Genomic DNA, 17,284 nt, shown 5'->3' with positions numbered 1-17,284 from the left:
ATTGCTCTGCAGCAGGCTTGATCTGCACATAACTGCCAGTTGCAACCACATTAATGATAATTAGACAATTAGCCAGCCAGCGAGCAACATATAGCTTACACCCCAAAACCGGACCTTGCCCGTCTTCTTCGTAATCAATTAATTAATTAGACAATTGGACTAGTGATGTAAATATCGCTTGACCCTGCCCATCTATTGATTATAATTAAACAATTTTAGACGAGTATTCTGTTGCACTTCTCCAAGAACCTGCCTTTCCCCTCTAATTATTTATAATTACACCTTTCAACCAGAAGCCACTATTGCTTGCATTTCTCCAAGAACCTGACCAACTTGGTCAAAACATCGTTTTGGTCCATCTTCAACTCGACTAGCTCCAACCGATTCGCACAGTCGGTTGTGCGAATTCTATACTTGTCCAACTCGTAGTCGTTGTTCAATGTCAACGATGTGTGAAATTTCTCTTCCGGGTCCCCAAAAGCCCTGACTAGCCCAGTCCAGTGCCAGTTTGGGGCAATGTCGTTATAGCTACGCTGGGGCCCCTGGATAGTCCTCTCGATGGTGTAGCCCTCGTTGTTCATGATGAAGATTTGGGGCTTCACCTTGAGCTGGCTACCGTACCTCACAAACGCAGATAATTCCTGAATAGTCATCTGTGCTGATCCATCACCTTCCAAGACGAGTATTCGCCTGTTTTGTCCCAGATCGTTGACTGCGAAACATACCCCCACAGAGGTGGGTAAGGAATGCCCGATAGAAGCATAGAAGGACTGTGATATGTATTGACACCCCGGAGGAAGCTTGAGATCAGCTGCTCCGAAGACGAATGCACACACATCAATCAATAGGATATCACCTGCCTGGAGATACCCATTGACGAAATCCAAGAGCTTGTTCTGCTGGATATATTTTTCATTGTTGGTTATGGCTGCGAGCTTGGGGAAGTATTTGTATGTGACGTTGACAGGAAGGATAGAATGGGCGTACCTGGACTCATCAAAATTATCAATTAGGTTGTCGAGAAGGTTCTCTAACGTGAAAAGTCTATTGCCGTGCTCTTGTTTGATTAAATGATACTTTCCATCCACCAAAATGTAATCGTGGTTAATCTCGATGTAGTCCTTGATTTCCGAAAAATCGCTTGAATAAGATGCAGTGTTGGTCTCCATGTTGGCGTGCCCAAAGATGAACAAAGTATCAGTTTCCTTCTCCAACATATTCACTACTTCAGGAGAGGATGAAACCGCTCCAAAGTAGCACCCAATATGGTTTGGAAGTGACTCATCAAGGTTCCTTCCCATATTGGTGCTGAAAAGCTTTAGAAATTTCTGACCAGGGTCAATCCGACGGATAAATTGGTTCAACTTGTCCTGTAAGTTAAATCTGCTAATAAGGAGATCGGATAAAATTGAGGGACTGGAAGCATTGTATAATTTATCAAGAAGTAGATTGGTGAGCTTATCTAACTGTTGTGTACACTTTTTCTGATGGCCATAGAAGTCCAGCTTTTCAAATAGCCTGACGGTGCTAACATAAAAATCAGGGAGATCTGCCGGAATAAACAAATAGCCTGGTCTAGAATTCTGGAGAATTTCATGCAATACTCTATCTATTTGATCCAAAGCTTTCTCATCATTGGATTCCAAGATTTCTTGCACAACACTGACATCGGTGCTCATTTCCTGATACACATTGTGGTTAGGTGCTAATAACTGGTTTTTGTTCTGAATTAAATGATGAAAGTTCTTAACAGGGTTTTTTGGATCAGCAGCATATTTCCTCTGTGCTCTGGAGGAGATTCCAACTATATGTAAAATAGGAATATACTCACTGAAGGACGAAGCAATTCCGTTAATTGCAGAGAGCTCTCCGACGCCGAAGGTGGTAATCAAGACTGCTAATCCACCAATCGCTATGCTATATCCATTGGCAACGTAAGCAGAGTTGAGCTCATTGCATAAACCAACAAAATTGATATTCTGCTTCTGGACGGTTTTTGCGTACAAGTGTTCCAATAAATTCAAGCTATAATCACCTGCAACACCAAAAATTGATCTTAACTTAGGATTGGCCTGAGCAATTCTGAGAAACAAATATTCTCCCAACGGGATTTCTTTGGGGATTTCCAATTGTGGGATTATGTCAACGGTCATGATGATTTCGTTATCGTAAAAAATTGGCAAAAGGTCCAAGAGCTTGACGTTTAAATAGAAATCATCTTTGAACGTTGTGGCTCAAATCCATATGTTTATCGGAATATACTGTACATCGGAGGTAGAATTTCTTGAATTGGCCGGAGATAACGAGCAAGCCGGTTGCATTTTTCAGACGAGAATCGTTTATTCTAGTGGAGTTAAAAATCTATAGAAGCTTCATCATTTGTAATCCTTGCCAAGAAAGTGGATTATAATACTCGAAGAGTGTAGATCAGAAATGATAGCCTGGAATACTCAAGGCAAGACTAGTTAATGTGAGCTGCCAGTATCGGGTATTTTTCCGAAACAAGTCGATAAGCTCCATTATGCGCAGGTGCCGAGTGATAAGGCTCCGATATCTGGAGATAGGTCGGACAATAATTTAAGTCCGGACTGACACTATCAGAATCATGAAGCTTATTTCCGAACAAGTCCAAAACGTTGAATCAGGGTGCAATTGAAAAAGTGACAGCAACGCCCCGTTCGTAACCTGAATAGAAAATGGCAAATAATAATCAAAAAAATTTCAAGAATGAGCTAGGCATATACTCCAGAAATCTTTCTACCCCCTGTGTTATTTAATGAGTTTCCTGGTGTAAATTAGTTGCGGTTGTTGGCCTTTCTTTGTATCTGCCTGTCAAATTTTTAGCTTTCAAGTGCGGCGCACCCTTACATTAGTCGATTCTAAACACGCTGAAAAATATGAAGTCTTAGTACATAATCACCGAAGTTACGGTGCAAAACGACTTAGGTGGTACTTCCGAATCCCGAAAGTCTGCTTTATCAATAATAGGACGAGGCCACTAATTTCGGCTTATACTTTAAGTGAGTGTTATATTTATGAATGCCTAAAACGTGGATGATGATATCAGATATGATATCAGATATGTATTACGGCCCGCCGTACTGGCAGCGTTGAGAAGATTGCCATTGCGACATACGTGCCCAGTTTTTTACCAAGTAATGACAGTACACAAGCTTATTGGATAAGTAATGAACTTGATCCGGTGGTAAAGTACCTAGCTTATCGAGAACTAACGGTCGATCTTGCCGTCTTGAATACCACTTATCCAGCCATAGTCGATTCTTTCCGTGGCATGTTTAAAGTGAGGATTGGTGAATGATTTAGTGGGCCAATCGAAGTCGTCTACCTCCACGCTTCCGCCATCAAGTCTGCCTATCGTAAGCCCTCGACAGTTCTCAATAATTATGGTGTTATTTCCCACATTGTCGATCCAGATGCGACAATTGTTCAAGTTGTGTAGTCTTAGCTGGTGACAGTTAATCACCAAATCGCAGTCTTCCAAATCATGAACAAAAACGGGGCCCTTGGCTTCCACCTTGAAAACAGTGCTTTGGCCGCCCTTGATGTGCATGGATGACGGCACCTGTTCCGAAGTGACCACTATACTGTTATTAGCGTTTCTGATTAAAACATGGCTCCCAGAACCCTCTACTGTCTGTTTGACCCCAGAAAGCCCTTCGTATGTTCTTGCACTTTCCTGCATTGGCTCTGAGGCCTGTGGTGCTCGTAATGGTCTGGACTTCGCAGCCGGAATGGGCTCACCTACAAAGTGAAACTCTCTGGTATCAAGCTGGGTGCGTTGTGCTTCCACATACTTGAACAAAGTATCCACAGACAGTCCAATGCGCTTCTGGTCAAACGGAGGAAGATTGTCTAAGTGAGATTCCACCAAGCCGTTTAGCTCAATGACTTCTGCTTTCAATGCCACCACATCACTCTTGGTATTGCTTTGTATGATTTTATCATGTATGGCTAGCTGTTAGTCCTGATCGATAAAGGCATTGATATGCCATAAAGAAGATTCCAGTGATCATACCCGTGGCTCTAGTATTGAATTCAGAGATGAACTTTGTGGTGGAGTCTCTCATTGACCTTCAATTTGGTGGTAGGAACTGAATTTATATCGGGGCACGTGACCTCACATATTGGTTGGGATTGGCCAGCAACGTTTGGATGGGGGCCGGAAGATGCCAAAGAGAATGAAGAGAGGGACTCTCGTTGTTTAGATCTGCTACTGTGCCGTGTGCAAACGAAGATGACATTGAAGTAGTTTTCGCCATATGACACAAATTTGCGACTGGAAGTAGTAGAAGTCTCCCAAGGGTGAATAGCTCTCCAACTTGAACGATCCAGTTGTCCATGCACTCATAATGTGGAGGTAACGGTTCTTAGCCTTGACCTGTGTTAAAAACCGTTCTACTTTAATTTATTGAGACACATTGTAGAAAACGCGATACTTTTTGCAATATTTATAAGAAATTTGGGAAATCAATTCAGGCTTTGGCACGGTAGTAAGGTGCAATTGGTGTCTGTTTAGTGCTAAAGGCATTTAAGTTCTGACGAATGAATTTCAAATATTCAAGGAGTAGTTGGAAATAAGAAGTAAAATAATTATTATAGCTAAGACGATCCAGTTGGTGGCTAATAAAGTAAAGTAATAAAGTAAAGACCACTGTTTTACCAACACTAAAATCAAGTTCTTTTGAGCCCACACGAATTCTTCAGATTAGTAAGTCTTCATTTTTACGGAATTACTAAAATATGCTTTACAGTAATCCGGGCACTTGTTTAGATCAGTCAATCAGCTTCACATATACTGGCTTAGATTTACATCATAAGTATTTTATTAACATCTATACAACAGGTCTTTCGATTCTGGTTCTGCCAACCAATTGATCGGCAACGTCTCTGATGGTGGCCCAGTGAATCTTCTTAGGCATTCTTCTACCCAACTCAGTTTCAAAGTCGTACAACTTTCTGATTGGGCTAAATCTCAAGTGCGAGGACTTAATACCCAAAACCACCGCGGTGGCTTTCAACTTCTTATCATCACTAGGGAAGTCAGGGGAATATTTGACATCAGCCAATAAGTCGGAGTTGTCTTCAACGAACTGAACAGCCTTCACTGCGAATCTTGCAGCTCTGGTTCTGTCGATAGGAGAAGGCAAACCACCCTGTTGGACGTGGCCAGGAACAGCAGTCTTGGTGTCAAACTCGTTTCCGGCTTCGTACTTGATGATATCAGCCAATACCTGTGTGGATAAAACCTTGGATGCATTGGTGCTCTTAATGATCAATTTACCGGACTTGGTCAATCCCCTTTCTGTAGCAAAGGACTCCTTGAGGGAACGGATATCCAACTCCAATTGATCCAAGGAAATGCCTTCCTCTGGAACATAAGAGGCCTGGGCCCCACTGATCAAGGAGGTACAGGTGGCAATGTAACCGGAGTTACCACCTTGCACTTCAATCACGAAGGCACGGTCTCTGGTGGAAGATGCAGACTGTTTCACAACGTCACAGTAGTCCATCAACGAGTTCAAACAGGTATCGGCACCCAACGAGTACTCGGTACCTGGAACGTTGTTGGAGATGGTGGCAGGAATCAACACAATTGGGATTCTGAATGCTGGGTACATTGGTCTGGCCTTCTCCAATTGTTCCAACGAAAGGAAGGCTTCGAAACCACCGATGATGATCAAACCATCAAATTGGTACTTTTCGAAGTAGTAGGCAATCATTCCAAGGTCTGTATCCTCAGGGGTTTGTCTGTTGGTACCGATTTCCGAACCACCAATGGAGTTCCAGCCCTCAATGTCCAACCAGTCCATGGATCTGACTGACTCGTGTCTGGCCAAACCGGAGAAACCGTTGTGGATGGCGTAAGGAGTGTGTCCTCTGGACATACAGTATGTGGCCATTGAGTAGACAGCACTGTTCATACCACCGGCAGGGGCTCCCACGTTGATAATGGCGATTTTCTTTCTCTTTTCAACAGGCAAGGTGGGCTCGTTGTGGTTGGCGGAGTTCATGGCCATGTAGTTCGATAAATGTTCGCAAAACTCGGAGTCTCTTAAGCTCATTGCCTTGTCGAAGTCCTTGTTTTCGATGGCAGTGGCCACAGACTTGGTGATCTTGACAGCTTCGACCAATGGCTTTCTGACCAACTTGTTCTCGTCAATAGCAATCAACGGAGATGGGGTATCTGGAGTACAGTCCAAGACTGCCTTGACAGCCTCCACACCTTGCAAGGTGGCCAAGAACCGATCGTAGGCCACGGCATTACCACCTCTTTGGACGTGGCCCAAGGTGGTAACTCTGGTGTCCAAGCCCAATCTGTCCACCAACACGTCCTTGACGTTGTTGGCAGAGATAGGCTGCAAGTCGGAGGTGATGGCACCTTCCGCGACGATCACGATACTCTTTCTCTTGCCCTTGGCTCTGTGCTTGGAGACGATTTTGCACATCTGGTCTTGCCAGTCCTGCGACGACGATGGCTTTTCGGGAATCAAGATATAGTCGGCACTGGTGGCAATACCTGCCATCAACGCCAACCAGCCACAGTGTCTGCCCATGACTTCCACTACGAATGCTCTGGAGTGGGAATTGGCGGTGGCATCGATGTAGTCGATGGCCTTGCAAATTCTGTCCAACGACGAGTAGGCACCAATGGTGGCGTCGGTGGTGGCCATGTCGTTGTCGATCAGGCCCACAGTGCCGCAGATGTTCAAATGCTTGTGTTTCTGGTACTTTTCTTCGGAAATGTCGCCGTTTTTCCTCAATTCGTCGATCAACGAGGGCCATTCGGATCTGAACAAGTCTGCACCCGTCAACGAGCCGTCACCACCACACACGATCAAGGCGTCGATGCCTGCTTCGATCAAATGCTTGCAACCTTGCAATCTGCCTTTTCTCTCCTTGAAAGCCATGCAACGAGCAGTTCCGATCTTGGTACCGCCTTCCGAGAGGTAGCCCTTGACGTCGTGCCAGGTCATCTCCTTGATGTACTCGGGACCACCGCGGACCAAGCCTTCGTAGCCTTCCATGACTGCGTAAGCCTTACATCCACGAAAGATGGCAGCACGTACCACGGCACGCACGTTTGCGTTCATGCCGGGAGCATCACCTCCCGAAGTCATGACGGCGATGTTTCTTCTGGGCTTGACGCCCTCATCGCCACGGGAGAGCTCGGATACAGAGGCAGAAACCGCAGTGGATTCGGCACCCACGGGGTTATACTTCTCCACAGGCGGCACCAACGTCAATGGGTTGGCACAGGCGGTGAAGCCGATCAATGTGCCCACGGGATCGATGGTGTAGACTTCGTTGGGGTACAATTCGTTGGGGTTGACCTGGACAGGCAACTGCGAGAGCTGGAAGGTAGCAATCAACCGGTTCAAATTGGTGCTGCGGAACACCACAGACGACTCGGAAGTCCGCCAGTCGTCGATGTTGAGGCGCTTGGCAAGCGCAGCCTTCTTGTGGGCCACTTCGTCTGCCGAAAGGCCGCTGCCAACCACAATCTTGATGGTGATCTTCTGGTCTTTGTTGGAGAGGAAAACGGCATCGCTGGACTCGGAGTGGAGCGCAAGCCCTAGCACGTTGGAGTAGAAGGTGATGGTGTCGTCTAGGAGCGTTTTGGTGGCGGCATGGATGGTGACGCTGGCGGAGCCGTTGACAATCGGGACAGTCATGATGAGATGTCCGGAGCTGGGGCAGGTGTACGAGACGGGGAGGAGGGGTGTTGGGCCGTCGTGGTACTGAAATGGGAGGGGTGGCGCCAGGGGTATCGACTCTGGCAGCTTTGGGGGCAATTGGGCGGGAGTGGAGACGTTGCTTCGGAGAGGAAGAAGTCGGTGGTGGTAGTGGTTCGGAGCCGTCATCCCACGTCAGGTGACCTGCGAGGGATTCGGGTGAGAGCAGTGCGGGAGGAGAGTGACATCATTGGGAGGGAGAGTCTAAGAGTATTGAGGTAGGGATGCCTCCAAGGGGATTGAACCAGCTGGATATGGTAGCATGTAGCCACGCTACCGATAGGGCTGTCAATAAAATTAGACCGATGGATGATCGGTGTTCGTGATTACGTAATACTATAACAGGAAGTACCACTGCTGGGGAGAACTATGTATCTTACGTAAGTTGTTGCGTACTAACAAAGTTACCCTTTAGGCCCGGTTTAATTCAATCAAATTATACCTACCTGGCCAACTTGCATTTAACCATCTCCCCAATATTAGGAGCTCGAATTTATGGATTTGGAGCAATTTTGTTTATTAGACGAGATCCATTTCGCTTACCTACCAGAAAATATGGCCTGGCTGGGGGATCTTAATACAGATTTCCTACGCCAATACCCACGGGAGGGTAGATAACCGATCATTCCAAAAGATTTGGGGATTATGGTCACGTGACCGCAACTTCCTGGTTGCGGGACCGGCTCTCCATCGTGAGCTGGTAGCGGCGTTCGGTTCAAACTCGGTACAGCAGTATATGTGCTCACCAATAAGCAAGCGCCCCTTTTTGGGCTTAATTAAAGCTAATATTTCACCTTTTCCGTCGACCTTAAGTGACCGACCCAGGCGGTCGGAATTCGAGTTTTCACGTGTATTCCGGCCACGACTACAGCTATTAGTACTTTTATTTGATAACAAGTAGATTTGAAACAGACGAAGCCGCTCAAATGAAATTAGATAAGTCTACAGAGTACTCAAGTACGTACATAGTAGACGTAAGCTAGGGTATCAATTCGCTTATTACATAATTAGTGTCCATTGCTGGCTGCTGTATTGCTGGGTCGAATCTCCAAAATAATGTAGCCAAATTAGCCCCAAAATCATACAGCGAATATTATAAATATTCTCTTTATTGGAGGTAACATCTAACAAAGCACTAATGTAGTTCGACCGCTGCTACCACCGCAACTCCTATCCTAGTTCCTAATGTTGCACCCCAACCCACGTGACCTTACCCTGCGACTTATCCCACCAAAAAATTTTCACTGTCGACAACAACCTTCTTCATCCAATGTCACAATCCAGCCCCTCCCAGACCCCCGTTGCGTTGGGCGACTTGTCCAAGTTGAACATCCCCTCCCTCCCCCCAGTCACCCCTCAACCCCCAAAGCCTCACGGCTTGTGGTCGTCCAACCCCGTCTTCTCATACTTAAATGACGCCTACACCACCATCAGCGAACACCGTAAGTCCTTGGGCTTGGTCAACCCAGGAACCGTGGAAAACTTGAACAAAGAGGTCACCAGAGACGTGTTCTTGAACCAGTACTTCTTCACCGGGTTGAGAGCCGATTTGAACAAGGTGTTCTCGTTTGCCCCAGTTTTCCAGACCTCGCACACCTTGAGTGTTGGCTCCCAAGTGTTGCCAGCCTACGCCTTCTCGGCCGTGTATGCCAGCGACGACTACATGCTCCAGGCCAACATGGACAACGACTACTCGTTCAGCGGTAGAGTCAACTACGGATGGGACAAGCACAACATCTCCAAGTTGACATTGCAGTTGGCCAACGCCCAGCCCTCGATGGTCCAGTTGGAACAGGACTACCAGGGTTCGGACTTCTCCATCAACCTTAAGGCCTTGAACCCATCTTTCATCTCTGGTGGGTTTACTGGTGTTGCTGTGGGTTCTTTGTTGCAGTCTTTGACTCCTGCCTTCTCTATCGGTTTGGAGACCATGTACTCCAGACAAGCCATGGTCGCTCCTCCAGATGCTGCTGTGAACTACTTTGCTCGTTACAACGCCGGCAACTGGATCGCTTCGGCCCAATTACAGGCCCAAGGTGCGTTGGTTGCTTCTTTCTGGAGAAAGGTCACTGACAAGGTTGAGGCCGGTATCGAGACCCAGATCGCCGCCAGTGTCAAGCCACTTGCTGACCCCATGATGAGTGCTGCTCCAATTGGTTACGAGTCCGTTGTCGAGGGTTTGACCACCATTGGTGCCAAGTACGAGTACCGTAGTGCCGTTTTCAGAGGCCAAGTCGACTCCGCTGGTAAGGTCAGTGCCTTCATCGAAAAGAGAGTGTTGCCAACCATCTCGTTGTTGTTCTCGGGAGAAATCGACCACCTCAAGAACTCGTCCAGACTCGGATTGGGTTTGCAAGTTGAATCCGCTGGTAATGAACAAGTGATGTTGATGCAACAAGGCTTGGTTGATCAAAACGGTAACCCAGTTCCAGGTGCTCCTCAACTCTAGGGGTGCTTGTCTCCATACTTAATGCCTACGAAACTGATGATCAAAATTAATCTGGGCTTTCCGGTGATTTTGTACGAACATGATGATCAAAATTGTCCTGGTTTCCGGTGATTTTGTTTATAGAATATTCAGCCTATGTATATAATTCCAGCGCCTGCTGAATAGCAGCGGAGCTCCAGCAAAGCTGACAATAAATAGTCCCATGTAGGGGATATCACAGGATTCAGTATGACTGACAATAAATAGGAGAGCACATTACAGTGCCATGGTTAATGCGACAGTCAGGATAAATAAAGGAGGGATATTGAACTCGGCCTCATGATTCATAACTTTTTGAATCAATACCACACGCCAGCCAGATGAATAAGTAGGATGAACATTCCGGAGAGGCGTGAGCAACCATAGAACTGTCAACAATTGGTCAAACTCCCGATCGAGAGTATGGGTTTCACCAAGTAGCTCACCACCAAGAGAATGAACTTTCTCATCGAGATGTAGAACTGCTATGAATATTTACACCAGTGGTGTTGTAGACCACGGTGGATAACATCCATAATTCAAATCGTTGGTGGAGGTCGTAATCTAAATTGTTGGTGGAAGACGAGCTCAGAGTGCACAACAAGCAATTAATTAGCCAAGTTGACACTTCTAGCATACGCCATTTCTGAGTTTTCCACACACCTCTGAGAAAACTACTCCTGCCTGTCCATTTCTTCACTAGCCCCAACCAAAGAACCTCTCGGTGATGCTCTTTCTTGCTTTTGGCTTACCCCGCGATATAATATTGTAGACCTCCGAAGAGTCCAACTTCATATCGAAACCATCGTCTCTTTTCTTCTCTCGAGGGTCCCTGCTTCCAAAATCACTCCTAGAAGCAATTGGATATGCTTGCCTTGGAGGCTGGTACGACTGGGTAGACTTGACATCGTCATCCACATACAGGTTCAAGTTCCTTTGGGTAATGGAACGATAAATGTTTCTGTATGTGCTGGTCAAATCGAGTTTCTGGTAGCCTGGAGCATTCATGCTGTAGCTTGATCTCGATTTTGGAAGTCTGGGCTTGCCATCCTCGTGCCTTGGCTCCATCCAATTGGACTCAGACACATACAACTCACTCCTGGACGATCTCCTGGATCGAGAATGGTTGTGGGTCTTGTTGTACTCACTCAAGGACGTGCTTGGGAAGTCGTCATATTGGGTGGACCTGGCATCTCTGTCTATGACATCTCTTGAAAGTGCATCTCGTGAATAATGGAGCGGTTTGGGGGGAAACTGGGGAGCCAGGATAACCGAATGTCCTCTGGAAGCCGGCCTGGAAGGTTGTCTGGAAGGCTGTCTTGACGGTTGTCTCGAAGGCTGAGTCGATTTCGTGTGGATGATATTTTCCTCGTACTCGTCTAGTAACGAGTCCATTGAAGAATCCGATTTCTCATCCTGCTTCAACTTGCGTTCGTACACGGTGGGATGTTGGAACACGCTGTAGGGCTGTTTGTGCTGGATTTTGTAGTTCTCGTTGAAGATCGGCTTGGTCAACGGATCGATGTGGCGACTTGGGCGTGGCTGATGGATAATATTCTGACGAGAGGGTTTTTTGTAGCTCTTGTCGTTCAAATCAAGACATGCCATTGAAGTCGAGATTGACTGGTTCGATGCCTTTTTATTAAGGGACCATCCGAACTTTGGATTGGGTTCCGCTGCCGTGATGGTAGGGAACTGTTCGGAGAAACCATTATGACGAGGAGGGGAAATTGGGGCGGAAGGAGGAGAATCCGGAATTTCCCCAGCCAACTGGGGAAACTCGAATTCCATGACAGGATTTCCTCCGTTGGACTCCGTTTCATCGATGATGGAGAGCGATTTCAACTCACTCGGCTGCTCATTAATGGCATTGATATCGTTGGGATTGGTGTCATATCCAGATGGTGCCAATCCCGGCAATATTTGGTTTTCAGGAACATTTTGGAGCCCAGTCTTGGACGATTTTTTGGGAGGAGGGCTGCCGAAGAAGAGATTGCGGTACTGCACCACCCTTTCCAAGGTATTTTCAAGCACTTGGATCACGTTGGGCTCGTCGGAGTTGATAAAGATCTTCCAGTACCGTTCGGGGTTGACCAACGGGAGAATGAACTGGTTGAAATTGATGCGGAGTATCTTCAATTTCGGGAGCAACGGGTAGATAAACGAGGTACCACACGAGAGGTAAGTTACGTCGCCATTGTGTAATTGGAAAATCTCAAACTCGCCGTGGCCCAATAGCCTTCCAGAAGAGCTCGTGTGGGTCTTGCCGTCGGTCAATTGTTCGTCATACACAAAGATCTTGGACGACTTGTACTTGAACAACGTCACACGCTCGTCGAGATCCACTCGTTCGTCGAACACCTGTACCTCTTCTTCCGCAGGCGTGCTCTTGCTCTTGAGGTTGTCCCTGACCTCGTTGATGTATGTTCTTCCGTTGATGTTTTCGTCACTTTTCTTGTATCTCATGATGGCCTGCTTGCGAGGACTCATTGGGACCTTGGTTGCTTGCTTGCCTGGAAGTCCATTGGCCAGTGTCGAGCCGTTATCGTCGGTCGTCACCGGTTCATGGTGCTGGTCCTTCTTGGGCCTTTCTTTGACCTCTTTCGCCTCGTCCACAGCATCCTTCGCATGTACAGCCCCATCGTCAGCCTCAGGTTTCAGTTTCGGCTTGGGCTTGCGCCGTTTCTTTCGTTTGGTGCCCATTTTGGTCTCTTTGTCACTGGAGTTGGGGTCCGTTTGCTTGTTGTCTGGGCCCGTTTCAAGCGGTTTTGACGCCTGAAAATTGTCTCCGTTCGAGATGCCTGGCGCCTGCCGGGCCAGGCTGGAGTGCTCATGGACAGTGCCAGCGTCGTTCTGGGAATCCGGCATGGTGAAGACGAAGTGGTAGTGGTTGATAATTGTTTAGACTGCGGGGGACGGCTTGGGTGCAGGACGGTATCAGTGATAGAGAAGCAGAGGGAAAGGAAACGGAAAGGAACAGGTGGTGAAATGGCAACTACAATGGGACATTGTACTGCTCGCAATGGAGGGTATATTAATGATTTATTCAGCTTGATTGCTAATCATAAATTTTTTTTATTTTTAGTTATATATGTTATTTGTCTAGTAGAGAGGGAATACTAAGATAGGCCTAACTGCCGATTGTCGCCAGAGACCACCTCAATTAATCTATACTTTAACTGCCGAATACAATTATAGAGGTATATTTAATCTTTAATTAAATGCCGATCGTAGAGAGTCTATAATGATCCAGTTCAACTGCTGATTGTATTAGCAGGCTAGCTTGAATCAACAGTAGAAATGCTAGCTTAATTATATTCTTAGTCTAACTGCTCATTGGTTCAGAGAGAGTGTTTTGATGATATATTCCACTGCTGACTCTCTATAGATTCTAATGTTGTATTTTAGTTTGACTGATTGTCTCAAGAGTCGGGCTTAATGTATTCTTTATAGCACCACGAGATTCTTACGCTTGTTCCGTTGAGTAATTGATTTGTTGCTCACTTCAGTAGTATATTCGTATGAATCTATACGATTAGTTTATCTGATGCTCATTCATTATTGGCATATATTTTACAAAGTAAATATAGACATAGTACTTTACTATATGGAAGACCTGATTGGATGATCCTATTATTTGTTTATACAAACATTGAGGTGCTTCATTCGATGCTGCTTTTCATTCATTTATACGAAAAGCTTTATTAAGTGCTTTATTGGATGCTTTTTCTTCATATCAGTCATTCATACGAAGTATTGAATGCTCTTTCTTACTATATTCATTTATACGAAGTACCTTGTTGGAGTCCAAATGAGTAGTACACATGCTCCTTCTTATATTCGTTATATAAATACCGAAGTTCGTATTGAAGGCCCTTATGCAGTCCGTATTGAAGGACCGACGAAGTTCTTACTGCACTGTAGCACCTCGAGTTGGTCCCGATTGGAGGGGCATGCCCAGGGGTGGCAGAACCACCAGTGTTGCTGTACTGTGACGGGACCAGAGGATTTTTCCGGTGCTGGAGCAGGTCTAGGCACCCAAGACCTGACCATCGCCCCTGAAAGGAGCCGGGGTCGAGGCAGAGGCCTCGAGGTCCTCGACCAACAACGAGGTGTAGGTAACACCCCGGGACTCGATGGCTTCCAGCTCCCTGTAGTAGACCACCAAGCCGTCGAGCTTGGAGATGGGCACTGCGAGCTTTCTTTCGATCCACAAAATGACTTTGGAGGGAGGGTACAACACCTTCAAGTACCCCAAGCCCAAGAGGTAGCCAGTGGAAACACCAGCCAAGTGGCCAAACAACGAGGATCCAGGAAGCAACACAGCAGTGATGGTGACAAAGATCAACGGGGTCCAGAGCGTGGGGATCGACACGGTTCTGCTCTGGAACGTGTAGGTGTACACGGGACGGTGCTGGTGCTCCTTGACAGCCACGTAGCTCAAGAAACTGAATACCACTCCTGAAAGACCAACAACATGGGTGTCGGGATAGAAGAGCAATCCGACCACACAATACTGCAATCCAGCTACCGCAGCCAATAAGTTCAAGGTGACCCCGGTGTAGACAGTCCCGTGGGTGCGCTCGAAAATAGCCATTGGTGTGGCCAACGCCAAGCAGTTAAGGAACCAGTGGAGGAAGCTTCTGTGGAACAAAATGTAGAACGACAATCGGTTCAAGTCGAGCTTGAATGGAGCTCCTGGATACAACGAGAAGACGGCACTCAACCAGTCGCCCACATTGGCCAACAAGAGGATGAAGGTGAAGATTGGCAAGCCCACGGTGAGCGCAGGGTAGTGGTTGACGGAAGACAAGTCAAGCGGGAAGGAGGATGCCATGGTTGGATGTGTAGGAAGGATGCGCAGCAGAAGATATGTTGTTGATCGAGCCATCACGTGAGAGGTCTGGAACAGGACGGGAATGGAGGCAGGAAAGGTATTGAAATGCAGTGAATGGTAGGGACGTTGTAGACGAGTCATTCCGTACGGTCACTTATCGATCAATTAGGATGTGTATAATCACATTAACACCTTTCGGCTAGTGGCTTGGTAGCGAGTTGAAGTGAGAATGATCTGTTCACTCGCGTACAGTGTGGTGCGAATGGCATAGAGTTGCAGTAGTAGCAGCGTGCCAGCGGGATGTCAAAACAATTGCTAAGAACTACCACGATCATTAACAAATAGAACCCTTAAATCAATACTCTGAAAAACCATCAACTCAAAGGGAAAGCCGCTTGCGAAGAGACCATATTGCATTCAGTTCCTGCTGAGTTCCAACCGTGATTATTGCGGTACGAGATAAAGCTATGCACCTTCTCATGCTTAATACCATCCACCAGCAATGTGCAGCGTACCAAGAGGGGAGTGTTGGACACTCCAAAAGCATGCTTCGAGCCTAAAACCCAAACCGACCTTCCTTGAAGAAGTCATGGCGATATCCGACAATGACTTCGATAAATAACAGCAGACCTTTCTTCTGGAGACTGGAGTGGATCACCATTGGTGGGGCGAGTAGACCCAAGTACCCTGGGTAGAAGAATACAGCGGAGACCACAATTCGTCGACCAGCGGTGATTGGCGAACTCGTAGTCACGTAGTTCGGCCTTGGAGCAGCTGGGTCACACAGAGAAGTACAGAATGCCACTGAAATCGCTTCTAGAGAAGACCCTTAACAGCTGTTATTGCAGACCTGGAACGGGATCCTTCTGTATCCACCACGCGTTGCAATTGCACCAAGAGGTCAGGATTGAGAGTGAAAGGGCGTGCTAGAAGTATTTGCTTGAAGTGCCTGGAACTACCTGTGGGAATGGATATCAAGCTGGTTCCTGACTTTATTATGTGTTCAGCATTGATCGCATGGCCAAATTCAGCACCTGACTAATTCTTCATCCACTTTGGTGGCACCTTGCAGGGGTGGTGGTGGAGATGACCAGACTGGTGCCTGGCCCATCACTGAAGCTCCTGCTCCACCCGGGACCCTACCCGGGCCAAGAACTCACACTTGCGCTGGTTGCTCCGCGACAAACCCTCTATACGCGCCTTTCGTTCGCCAATGGTCTCGTTGATGCCTTCCACCTCTTGCAAGTACTGCTTCAAGGTGGCAAATTTGAGACGGATACTTCCTGAATGCTTGTCGATGTCTCGTGCCAGTAACACCCCCGAGTCCAAGTCGTGGAGAAGATTGAAGAGATCGGGAAGAACTTCCAAGTTGTGCAACTTCTGGATGACGTCTGCTTCGTCGTCGTCGTTTTCGGTGGCGCCCGCGGCTGGAGGCACCAGAACATCGCTGGCAGTCGTAGAAATGGCCAAGTCGATGTCCATGGCGTCGGCAGCAGCAGCTTCTGCGGCAGGAGTGGTGGAGGACATGGTGTGGTGATTTGGGAGAGGTCACAGGTTCTGGCGGTTAATCTTGAAGTGACCATGGTCGCGGCCTGCATATAGTGCCAGAGATATCGCCAGTCAGCGGCTAGAAAGGTATGGACTTCAGAGGACAGTCATTATCTCAGTAGATTACAGTAATTGATCTGGAGGATTACAGTTATTATCTTGAAGGATTACAGTCATTATCTAAAAGGATTAATATTATTAGTCTTGAAGAAACAACGCCATATCTTCTCGCAAGGACTACAATCATAGCTTGAAGATTACTCCATATCTTCTGAAAGAATTACACCCATTGATCTCACTGAAAGGCCACAGATCTTCCTTCTTGGTTACAACCTTTGTGAAAGAAGTGCACCCATTAATATTCCTTAAAGTACTAAACTCGTCGAAGGAATTCCCATTAAATACTCATTAAAGGCATTCATCCATTGATACTCGTGAAAGGATCACAGCACACATCTTCCTTAAGGCCATTGATCTTCCTGCAAATCATTAATATTCCCGAAAGGACTGCTGTCATTGATATCTTAAAGGACAGCACTTTATACTCCTTAAAGGTTCGCCATTAACATTCCTGAAAGGTCTACAGCCATTGATCTTAAGGATTACTGCAACATCTCCATTCATCTTCCAGAAAGGACTATATTCAGTATTATCCTGAAGACTTGCACCATATCTTCC

General features: G+C 46.7%; 7 protein-coding genes across 7 annotated transcripts; 1 reads left to right on the top strand and 6 right to left on the bottom strand.

Moving 5' to 3' along the window:
* Positions 1–299: 299 nt before the first annotated feature.
* Positions 300–2,153, bottom strand: ARO10 (phenylpyruvate decarboxylase; the record flags this gene model as incomplete). The annotated part of the gene is made up of 1 exon (XM_020209474.1): positions 300–2,153. The coding sequence occupies one exon, from the start codon at positions 2,151–2,153 to the stop codon at positions 300–302; it is 1,854 nt and encodes a 617-aa protein (XP_020065869.1).
* A 593-nt stretch (positions 2,154–2,746) lies between these two features.
* Positions 2,747–4,073, bottom strand: CANTADRAFT_25162 (uncharacterized protein). Its single transcript, XM_020207342.1, has one exon. The coding sequence runs from the start codon at positions 3,701–3,703 to the stop codon at positions 3,230–3,232; it is 474 nt and encodes a 157-aa protein (XP_020065868.1). The 5' UTR covers positions 3,704–4,073; the 3' UTR covers positions 2,747–3,229.
* Positions 4,074–4,777: 704 nt separating this feature from the next.
* PFK2 (6-phosphofructokinase subunit beta) lies at positions 4,778–8,177 on the bottom strand. The gene has a single exon (XM_020207341.1). It carries the CDS (start codon positions 7,881–7,883, stop codon positions 4,854–4,856), a length of 3,030 nt encoding a protein of 1,009 aa, XP_020065867.1. The 5' UTR covers positions 7,884–8,177; the 3' UTR covers positions 4,778–4,853.
* An 847-nt stretch (positions 8,178–9,024) lies between these two features.
* TOM40 (Tom40p) lies at positions 9,025–10,203 on the top strand (the record flags this gene model as incomplete). The annotated part of the gene is made up of 1 exon (XM_020206546.1): positions 9,025–10,203. The coding sequence occupies one exon, from the start codon at positions 9,025–9,027 to the stop codon at positions 10,201–10,203; it is 1,179 nt and encodes a 392-aa protein (XP_020065866.1).
* A 717-nt stretch (positions 10,204–10,920) lies between these two features.
* CANTADRAFT_88656 (uncharacterized protein) lies at positions 10,921–13,089 on the bottom strand (the record flags this gene model as incomplete). Its single annotated transcript, XM_020211476.1, has 1 exon — positions 10,921–13,089. One exon carries the CDS (start codon positions 13,087–13,089, stop codon positions 10,921–10,923), a length of 2,169 nt encoding a protein of 722 aa, XP_020065865.1.
* Positions 13,090–14,251: 1,162 nt separating this feature from the next.
* Positions 14,252–15,058, bottom strand: CANTADRAFT_20311 (putative rhomboid protease; the record flags this gene model as incomplete). Its single annotated transcript, XM_020206545.1, has 1 exon — positions 14,252–15,058. The coding sequence occupies one exon, from the start codon at positions 15,056–15,058 to the stop codon at positions 14,252–14,254; it is 807 nt and encodes a 268-aa protein (XP_020065864.1).
* A 1,122-nt stretch (positions 15,059–16,180) lies between these two features.
* On the bottom strand, positions 16,181–16,546 carry MED9 (Med9p; the record flags this gene model as incomplete). The annotated part of the gene is made up of 1 exon (XM_020208315.1): positions 16,181–16,546. A coding segment is annotated over one exon (366 nt), but the record flags the coding sequence as incomplete, so codon positions are not given.
* Between the last annotated feature and the right edge of the window lie 738 nt (positions 16,547–17,284).

The sequence above is a fragment of the Suhomyces tanzawaensis genome (assembly GCF_001661415.1).
Source record: "Suhomyces tanzawaensis NRRL Y-17324 unplaced genomic scaffold CANTAscaffold_2, whole genome shotgun sequence".
NCBI lineage: Eukaryota > Fungi > Ascomycota > Pichiomycetes > Serinales > Debaryomycetaceae > Suhomyces > Suhomyces tanzawaensis.
This window is presented reverse-complemented; position numbering and strand designations above follow the sequence as displayed.

Coding starts and splice junctions, on each gene's coding strand:
- CANTADRAFT_25162 (XM_020207342.1), bottom strand. CDS start 3,703: ATGCAGGAAAGTGCAAGAACATACGAAGGGCTTTCTGGGGTCAAACAG.
- PFK2 (XM_020207341.1), bottom strand. CDS start 7,883: ATGACGGCTCCGAACCACTACCACCACCGACTTCTTCCTCTCCGAAGC.